General features: G+C 38.5%; 1 protein-coding gene across 1 annotated transcript; it reads right to left on the bottom strand.

Moving 5' to 3' along the window:
* Positions 1-6,205: 6,205 nt before the first annotated feature.
* On the bottom strand, positions 6,206-7,843 carry LOC108082143 (C-type lectin 37Da-like). Its single transcript, XM_017177445.2, has 5 exons — positions 7,566-7,843; positions 7,378-7,505; positions 7,148-7,311; positions 6,801-7,068; positions 6,206-6,736 (listed from the first exon to the last, which is right to left on the bottom strand). The coding sequence occupies exons 4-5, from the start codon at positions 6,859-6,861 to the stop codon at positions 6,384-6,386; spliced, it is 414 nt and encodes a 137-aa protein (XP_017032934.1). The 5' UTR covers positions 6,862-7,068; positions 7,148-7,311; positions 7,378-7,505; positions 7,566-7,843; the 3' UTR covers positions 6,206-6,383.
* Positions 7,844-10,651: the final 2,808 nt, after the last annotated feature.

Genomic DNA, 10,651 nt, shown 5'->3' with positions numbered 1-10,651 from the left:
TCAATCAGCTGTTTGTCGGTTCAAAGGTTATAAACAATATTGTAAAAATTGAAAGCCACCTAACCAATGCACCAAATGTTACTTAATGTTGATATAACCCCCAATCAAACCCTAGATAGAATCATCCACAAAGGTAAAAGAACCTGGTTCCCAACAGGGAATATATGCTTGATCTGTACAAATTTCCTACCCAACTATCTATGTACATAAAAAACCCAATTTATACTTTGATTTGCATCGAAAGTGTCACCTGGCTTCGTTTGTAGGTAACCAAAACTTTTCTATATATTTACATGGGCACTATTGGAACAAAAGGACTTTCTAAAAACTAATGAAATTGAAAAACAAAAATCCCTGCACCAGCGACAAACTATGTCCCTAAATTGACAAATTCCTCGAGGAATCATAAAGAACAAAAATATATATATATATATTTACCTTATACACGAAAGAAAAAGAAAAAATTTAAAGATTATATAGATGATTCTATCATACGTATATAGGAAATGCATATCGTTTCGTTTGACGTTTAGTAAAATTGACATGCACCCACATATAAACATATACCCTTGAAGAAATTCGACATATTAAGAAATGCCACATATTATCTGAGATATTATGTTTATTCAGTTTGTTTGGACAACAAAATTGTCGATCAAATGGTCGTTATTGGATATTCAAGTATTGTGAAATATTGATCATTCATATTAATGTTAAATAAACGGTATGAAAATATAAATAACTAATGAAGGCGAAGGTTATGTGAATTTAATGGGGAACTTCTTCGATGAAAAGCAGAAAAAGAACCACAAAGCAACGATTTGCGGACCGGGTATTCCTATTGTTTATTAGTTTTTTTTTTAATAGGTTATTAAATGAATTAGGAGGTCTGAAAATAATGGTAAGTAAATTTTATATTCTATAAATTGTTGAATATTTTTTATTATTTAAAAGGTATCCCTAATTGTACCTATTTCGTACATGAAGGCAACCCTGAAGTAAAAGCTTTTTGGGAATTGAAGTAAAGTAAAGTAAAGTTATATTTGTATAAAAATTTTACTTAGCTTAAAGCAAAATTGAGTATACTTTACATTCTTACGACTATTTGATGATTCCATGCGATATCGCTGCGAATGCAGTCTATATTTATGGAGCTTTCTATGACTATCTACATTTCTATTTTGTATTTTGAATGCAATTTTCAGTGTTTTTTGCATACATGGCCTCAATTTTTCACTTGGCTAATTATTTACAAGGAAAAGAAACAGTTGTCAGAGTTGGTAGAATTTAAAGACAAGCTGCTAGAGCAGTTATTCGACTTTCCTATTGAGATTATGTTATATGTTTTATAATTGAATGGAGTATTGGGTTTTCTTTTATTCTATGTTGCCACAGAATCAATTTGGGCGCTAATAATGCTATGTCCTTTTTTCCATTTTTTTAGCTCCTATGTTTCTCTGCTATGTCCTTCTCGTTGCTATATTCTATATTTGTCAGTGTTTCTATGAATTATTCTATGCCATTCAAATATATATACATATTTATACCCTTGCAGGAAATTATAATTTCAGTCAGAAGTTTGCAACGCAGTGAAGGAGACGTTTCCGACCCCATAAACCATATATATTCTTGATCAGCATCAACAAGGGAATCTTTCTAGATATGTCAGGAAGAAATCGATTTTTTGGCCATTTTTGCGAAATTTTATAAGGGGTTACATCATTAAAATTTTTGATTTTGATAAAAAATTGAATTTTCAAAATTTTTAAATGAAGTATGCAGATTTATTAACTGTAGAAAATTTTGCACAGAAGAGTTTTCCGATTTAAAATTAATGCTCTTTTGGCCGAGTTAATCAAAAAATCAAGAAGTTTTTTAATATAAAAAATCAGATTTTATAATACAAAATATTATTTTTCTAAGTCAAGGAATCATTTCCGACCCCATAAACCATATATATTCTTGATCAGCATTAACAGGCCAATCTTTCTAGACATGTCCGGAAGAAATCGATTTTTTGGCCAATTTTGCGAAATTTGATAAGGGGTTACACCATTAAAATTTGCAAAAATGGCCAAATATTTTGATTTCTTAAAATTTTAAATTTGGTATGCAGTTTTTTTAAATTAATAAAAACTAACACAAAACTGCTTTCCGAATCGAAATTAATGCATTTTTGGCTAAGTTATGAAATATTTTAATTGTCACCTGCAAGGGTATACAAACTTTGGCTGGCCAAAGTTAGCTTTCTTTCTTGTTTATATTTATATTACACATTTTAGTTTGATTTTATTTTATAAATAAAATATCCCTTAAACAAAACCCTCTTTAAACTTTTCAAATTTTATTTGTAATGCTATGTTCCATGTTATCCTTCGTTTGCAGAAAATTCGATATTCTCTTTTCTATTTATTTTGATATGTTTCTATGTTCCAAGCAAGGTGATGTTCCTTACTTCCATATATTTTCTTTTCTACGTATTTGTTGAACGTTGTTTGTTTACAATTTTTTAGGTATTCGAAGTGTCGAATGAAAATCCATGTTTTTTTTATGTAAATTGGTGCTTTAAATGCTTTCCAATTTCAATAAAGTTAGGTGTCTATTTTAACTATATATTACTCTTTTTAAAGATTATTTTTGTGCTCGATGAGTGTTCTATGTCCTTCTTTTGAATGCTACGTTTAGTGTTTCTATGTAATTTGCTCTATGTTTTACCTTCTACGATTCCTTGTTCATAGTATTTATTTATAGTTAAATAAATATTTCGTTATTTTTTTATTTACCCACCATAATTTGTGGTACATTCTATATTTTATTCCTGTATTGTATGATAACAGAACTTAAAACGATGTTTTTCATTTCGAACTTTCAAACGGTAGATGTCCTTTTTGATTTTTCGAAATTGAAATGAAGTTGAAACAAATTGAGTGACAATAAATTTATTCTATTCAATTTAGATTAAATATTTATTTAAAGATTTTTAAAATTAACCGTTTGTGATTTTTTTTATTTAATTTATAAAATATTTCTATAAGTACACTATACATTTTTATGAGCAGTTGTTTATCTAAAAGAATTGAATATTAATTTATAAGAAATAAGAAAGCCAGGTTAAATAAAAACCTTAAATGGTATTCCCCAATAATTGCATCAGTAACAAAATAAATTAAGAAAAATGAATCCAAGTTTAAAATTAAACTGCCATTTGTAAAGACAAAAGCAATAAACCAACAAATTGGCAAACCAAACTATGAACTGATTGCAAAGTTTCTCGTATTACTTTGGGCGAAATATAGATGGGCGAAGCCATTCAATATTTGCATTATAATCTTAACGCTGCTTCCGCTGACTCTCCTTTCCTGTCCTTGTCGTCTGATTCACTTTTTAGCCCAACTAAAAAAGAGAGACAGAGAGCAAGCGGCGACCGCCAGGTCATCAAACATAATTACTTGCCCAAGAGGCATGCGCCAGTTGACATTTCGGTGGCGACCCGCGTTATTGCCTCCTCCTCCTCGCACCAGGGCAGCGTTCATTAGCCACGGCGGATGGGAAACTTTAAGGTGAGCTCCCGCCTAGTCACACCAATCCTTGCGTCCTTCGTCCTGTTGCCAGGTGCCTTGAGCCATTTTTGATAATGAATTTCGTTTGGTCCGCGGTTGCCCTTTTAAGTAGACTACAGTTTTTGAACAACCAGGAAATGCGGACGGAAGTGGTGGTGCTCGTTGCAGTAAATGATCGGCAAAGGACACCAACATATGCAGGGGGAAATCACTTTCTTGGTTAAAATTAAACAATAATTACATTTAAACGGCTTAAATTATATATATTTCTTTGGAATAAGAAGAGAAAATATGGTTTTATTGGGGCTCAACCTTTATACATATAGCCTAAGGAAAGGAAGGTTACTGAAACTAAAACCCTTTAAAACTAGCAAGATTATTTCTCCACTAAATATTTGCAGTTCTGTCGGAAGACAGAAACTAGCACTTGCACTCACAATCAACTGTCAATGAACTCGTTGCAATTTTGTTAACAAGTTTCTGGTTTCCCCCCCCAAAAAAACGGTCTTCCTTCGCTGTTCCGCCATACTTGGTATTTGTTCTGCTCGCTTTTAGCTGCTTTATAGTCTACAGTTGAAATTTATGTTTATTTTTTTCATGCCATGCAATTTGCTTTTTGATTATGTGGACGCGGTCAGTCGTCGTTCCTTTTGCCAGCAAGGCGGACGGAATTTTGCGCGTTTTCTCCTTTATGCATTCAAGATGATGGATCTAACAAATAACTCATTTCTATGATAACTTGGCCAATTGCCCGTCTCCGACCCGACCGGGCCGGACTGGGCAGCATCGCATCGCATCGCATCTCAGCTTTTCCTCGCTTTCCCTAGCTTTCACTGCGCTGCATTGTGCTTAAGTTACTTAGCTTTATGGCTCAAATGGAGATGAGTGCAGCTCGAGACGCCGGTCGCAAAGCGCTTCGGCCAGCACCAAGTTCTGCTTATTGACACACATCTGCCCCGGAGCGTAAGTAGTTTAAGGCGAGGGATAACAAGGAGAAATGCACGCAGGAAAACCTGGAAAAAAAAGGAAAGGCTTTCCCGGATGAAGTTTATGCTTGTGAAAATCTTGCATTTAAGGAGGAGGAGTTTGGTAAGCTGAGCCTGGGTTTATAGTAAATAGCTAAACTAGGGTCACCGTAACACATGAGACTATTAAGGCTAATTTCATCCCACGTTCGGGGCTCGAGGCTCTCAGGCTCTTTTCTTAGGTAGCTTTGCTTTAAACAAAAGTTAACTACATTTTCCAGTAACTCCATCTAGCATAAATTGCAATAAATGCACATCGCAATGATGGTCAATGATCCTCAAAAGCTAAACACTGGTACTCTGTCGCAGCTCGGACAGTTGATGTCAAAATTTAATTACAACTTGGGCGCTGGCAAAGTCATTTTGCGGCAACTCAAATTAAGCGCAGCCAGCCACAACTCTCACAATCAGACGGTGTCCTGCCAGACAGACAATTATAATTAGCCCAAGGAGGACAACGGGGGCTAAGTCCTTAATCCAGACGGTTTCCCTGCTGTGCGAAAGCCTTGCCTCAAATGCAAATTACATTTAAGATGCGTGCCGGCAAAGGGCAACTACGATTGGCCAGAGCTCCCTAGGATTTCTCCGAGACTTGGCTAAAGGAGGATGTGTCTCAATGCTGTTTAGGATTGGTTTTAAGAAGGGGATTAAATATGAGATAATATTTCTTTAAATCTATTTATTTTCCCACTTTAAATAATAATTTTAGCATATATGAAGCCTCACAGAAGGTCTTACATTCTAAGCAAATTTAATTTTATTTATAGCCTTAGCTTCGTCATAAATCAAGCCTCCCTTTAAAGTGAAATCTCTGCGCTTAAAATAACTTATTTGATGATGTCAGTTCATAAAGTAATTCCTCTGGCGGATTAAGTGTTTCTTTTAATGTTTGCCTTTTGTATTTTATTCTGGTTTCCCCCCACATTAGTTGCCGTTTGACTTTCTGAGCTCAGCTCATTGCAATTATGATAATCAATGCCCTCTCATATGACTTGGAAACTTTCTCCCTCCGAGTTGGACTTTTCGCTGGAAAAACTTTTAGCGCGACATGTCACGCCCGAGTGCGGCCAAGTTGCTGCTGCTGCGGCGGCAAATGTTTGTGTTGATTTTCCAGCGCACATTTTTCAACACTGTCAGGAGGAGATCCCGTGCTCCCGACTGCGTGTTTTCCTTTCCGGAAAACTATGCACGGGCGCTGACATCATTTGTCATGTCTACGCTGTGCGGGCGAAGCGCGTAAGCTAGAAAATAACAAAAAAAAAAAAAACCCTCTGAAGGGAATGGCAATGGGAGAAAAAACAATAGCTCGTAGAGAAGTTGGCATGTGGAAAAAGTCAAAAATGGAAAAATTGCTGACAATGCAATCTGAATTGTGCATAAGCCAAAGTTTGTCAGCCTCTCCTCGACTCCTCCTCACTCATCGCGCAAAAACATTGTGGCATCTCTTGGATAAACACTTGGGGCTAAAGATACGCCCACGATATAATGCGATATGGCTTGACATATCAGCGAGGTGTAATGATATACGACTTGAAAATACAAATAGAGGATGGGAAATCTTGAGGGTTGTTGTACATGCCAGAGTTTATGTTTCTGTAAAGAGAGATGTGATGGAGGGACTTCTTAGGTAATAAATATATTTTATAAATTCTTAAAAAATAGACTAAGACTTATTTAGCTTCCCTGAAAAAAGCTCTTTATTAATATTAATCTCCTCAAGGACTCTCTTGGACACTCTGTCTGTGGCGGTGCCTCTGGTGCCTTGCAAATGTAGATCCTCAGTGTCGTGCAAACAATGTCATTCAGCCAAGGCCGGTCCAGCCTCATCGCAGTGTTCGTCTCCGTTGTAATTATTCGGTTCTCCGGCTCGCCAAATGTCCAAAGACAGTGGCTGTCCATTCGAGAACCAAACATGTTTTCCCTGCTCCGCCCAGTCTGTGCCGGCAGTCCAGTATTTTCTATAGATTTGCATATCCCGAAGGTATTGATTTACCAGCTTCCATTCCTCCAGGCTTTCGAAGGCGATAAGGGATGCCTTCATTTGACGGCAGGACTCGTAGGCAGCAAACCAGTTTTTTCTAGACACAGTCTCAATGTAATATGATCCTTTGCCAATTTTTATAAACTGTGAGGGGTTTAGACTCGTAGATTCTAAAAAAAATTGTGTTATATTAAGATTTAAATAAATGTTAAATAATATTTAAAACTACCTTACCCTGTGCATTCACAGAAATCACAATGAAAGCCACCCAAAGTACTGAGTATTTAGTGAACATTTTGCAAATACTGCCCTGTTGATGAATGACTTTGACTCTTTATACTTGGCAATGTGAAGCGACTTATCTCGATTAGGTGTGAGAACGTAACTACACTATCTTTGGGCTATGATAAGATATACCCAGAGATAAGTCTTTGTAGTTGAAATGTAAATCAACCAGATGCAGTGAATAATAACATAACTTTTGCAGTTTTCAACTTTCAATCTGCTATCAAAGGGAAGCATAATTTTTCTAGAAACCTCACAAATAGATTATTTTAAGATCTTCAATAAATCTTTCCCACCTGCAGGCTGCTGCAAATCGCCCCATAAATCTCAGTTTGACCTTTGCGTCACGTCAGCAGCCTTGAACCCACCGCTGTCTTAGGCGGTAAAGACCCTACACGTCACAAGGACCATGATTGATGGGTCCACACGCTGTCGCTTCGCTGTCACAGTCACTCTCACTCTAGGTGCCAAAAAAAAAGAAGAATGTGGGTCCAGAGGAAATACTTGTTAACACGTTGTTGCTCACCCTGTCATCGCCCGGGGACGGGGACGGGGACTGGATCCTGGGGCCTGAGGAGCAGGAAATGTCGCCAGAAGTCAAGTCGAGTTAAGCCAAGTTGCAGCTCAAGTTGGGGCGCCACTTCTTCCGCTTCCCTGTCAACGACATAGTTTGTGGAAATTATCGAAATTGTATTATGGTAATTTTATGCAAACCGAATTTTTCCTTTCACAGATGCAAGCGAGGCTTTTTGCTTTGATTTTGTTTATTGGAAATTAGTTTTTCAATTTTCCTTTGGCACACGAAAAAAGCCTGGAAAGTGCAAGCAACGACCATGACCAAAAACTTTCGCAGAGAGAAACGACAGGAACAGGCTGTGACTTCTACGGCCAAGTTATGTACATATTTACAACTTGCTTTGTATTTCTTTTTTATTTGTTAATATGCAGATTGATTTGGCAATGGGAATCGATTTTTTTCTGAATATGCAAGCGCTGGCATATTTATTTGCCAGGGCCAGCTGCAAAAAAAAATGGCAAGGGAAATAGAAATTAAAAGCCAAGCGACTGCATTTTTTAATTAAAAACTTTGTAGACCCGCAGACGCAGCAGGGCCGTAGATAACCGGCACGTCTCTGGCTTTCCTACGGCAACGGCTCCGGTTGAATTTATGCCCAGTCAGAGTCCAAGGTGGAGCACACGTAGCTGGGTGTGGCCATGTAGCCAGGAGCACGACCACGACCAGGAGGTGACCAGACAATCAACATGTTGCGGCCCCTCTAATGCTCGGGGGCAAGTTGCCGGCACGTAATTGCAATTTAACCCGTTTTTAGCTTCACTTAGCCAGCGTTTTATGGCACTGCGAGACCATGACCTATCCTCTCGCTGCCCAGCTCCTCGGGCTCCCTCAAATTTATACGCTCTCGGCCCTGCTGAAGACCAGAAGCTGATGTTCCTCAGGCCGCAGATTCATAAGCCGTGAGTTGTGGACTCTGTCAGTGTGAACTTTGGCGGGAACAATGCAAGGACCTCCTCAGAATGCCCAGGATACTCGAGCCAGATGGCAACGCCATGAATTTACTCTATAAGGCGAAGGCGAAAGTGTTCTCTGGTGAATATTTAATCGCAGGGACTCCCCCTAAGTTTATTAGGCAGATTAAACACTTTGGCAGCAGGCAGAAGCCTTTAAGCTCCTGCCTGGCCAATTAGTCAAAGTTTAACAGCTTTGGCATTAAAGTTTGCATTTATGAGGGCTAAGTGGGTAAACTTGAGCTTTATTACATAAAGGTTTTAAGTACTGAAACACCTTAAAGTTATTTTTACAGACTAAACAGTTCAGTGCAAAGTCAACCTTCAACAGTTTTTAATTGAAAACTTTTCGTTAACGAGAAAACTAATTTGTGCAAGCCTAGACAAAGCACATTTCACACAGGCTTTTAGTCCATATAAAATATATAAATATTTCCCAGAGCAGCCCGATAGTTTGTGTTTTCATAGTTGCCAAAGTGCCTTTTCCTCCTTTGATCGGAGAAGATTGGCAAAGACTACAGTTGATTACCCCTAAACTAAACAAGAATCAATTTATCCATGTATGTAGTTTATTGTGTTTGGAATTTTCGTGTGTGCGCCCAACCGGAGTTCAATAAATAATTTATTTTTCCCAGGCTCACGCAAGGTACTGAGCACAGAGTTCAAACTGCTGGCCGCAAACTGGATGGACGGAAAACTCAAGGAAAAACCAGGAGACCGCACACGCACAGGCAAGGATACGAGGTTGCAGGGATACCAATAAGACAACACCTGTCCAACGGGAGCCGCAGATGGAAACGGCGATGGAGAGCTGGAGCAGAACGGAGACTAGCACTCTCTTTGGGCTGGCAAGGCTCAAGTGGCTGGAAGAGCTTGGCAGCAGGAAGTTTGGCCCACATTGACGTGCCGACTGAGCCAACTGAATGACTGACTGACTGACATTTGAATTACAAGCGGTGAAAGCTGGGGCAAATGCTGCAAATGGGGGCGAGCCGGTAACTCAACGAACTCTCAACACAAACTCAACAAAATGACACGACTTGAATTGGCTGCCAAGCATGAACGCATACAAGTTAGTCGAGCATCCAGGACTCGGCCAAGAAATGGCAAAAATTACCGGCTGGCAAAAAAACAGAAAATAGAAACAGACACAGGCTGAAACTGAGACTGAGACTGAGACCGAGAGAGAGTCCTGAATGAACTGCAAAAGGGGTTGGGGCAACTAGTCAACTTCAAGTTTCTTTTCAACTGTTTTGTTTATTTGTTTTTGTTTTTCGGGCCAGCAACTAACTTTCCCCGAAAGCCAGAAAGAGAGGCCTCCAATCAAATGGCAGGCAAACAGAGTCTAAGCATAATTTAGATGTCACATCGGCAATGCCGCTTAAAGAAGTGAAATTTAAGTCGAAAAAGCGATGCATCAAGTGAGTTTTGCAACTTTGCAGGCGCCGGAAAATGGAGGAGGACGACTCGGACGAGCCGGCATGACTGGTAATTGCAGATTTATGACTCCCAAAACATGTGGACAGCTCTAGTCTGCGACCGAAAACAAAAATGTAACCCGACAATAAGGCATATTCGTCCTTTTTCCACTACTTTTTTTCCCTTCTAGCAAAGTTTGGAGGGACATTTTTGAGCGTTTCTGCATAATAAATTTTGAAAAGTGGATTAAAATGACTCGACAAAAAAATATACAGATTTTGTAACTTTTTCCCTTTTCCCAACAAAAGTATTGGCAGACAAACACACATATGTGTTCGGTCGTGTGCGGACTTTTGCCTTTCGCCTGGCATATTTTTAGGCGTTCGCTCCACATCGTTGTGTGGAATTTGCGGAATGCAAATAAAATAAATTGTTTGCCCAACATTTTTTCGTTTTGCCAGTTTTGCCAGTGATTTGACATTCTGACATTTGTCGCTGTCAGACATAACAATTGACCCCCAATGGCAATGGCAACAGAATATGTCCCAAATTCGTTGCTGTGACAATGAAATTAGCTTGCAAATTTCTGGCAAATTTAAATAAATGCCAAATGAATCAAGTGGCCCACTTTGCAGCTCGATTCTGTGTGTCTGCGAAAATATGGCAATCTGTCAAACATTTCATTTTCATGGCCTAACAATGGCCGGTTGCGAAAGTTTCATACAATTCCCTTGGGGAGTTGAGTAATTGGAAAAACTTGGTTCATTGCATTGATTTTATTTTGGAGTTTTAGCAACAGACTTCAATTTAAATCAAAGGTTGTTTTTCTGGAGAAATGTGTAAGGTTTCCATGG

Source organism: Drosophila kikkawai, chromosome 2L (genome assembly GCF_030179895.1).
Source record: "Drosophila kikkawai strain 14028-0561.14 chromosome 2L, DkikHiC1v2, whole genome shotgun sequence".
NCBI classification, from domain to species: Eukaryota; Metazoa; Arthropoda; class Insecta; order Diptera; family Drosophilidae; genus Drosophila; species Drosophila kikkawai.
Note: the sequence above shows the minus strand (reverse complement) of the source record. Positions and strands in the feature narration are given on the sequence as shown.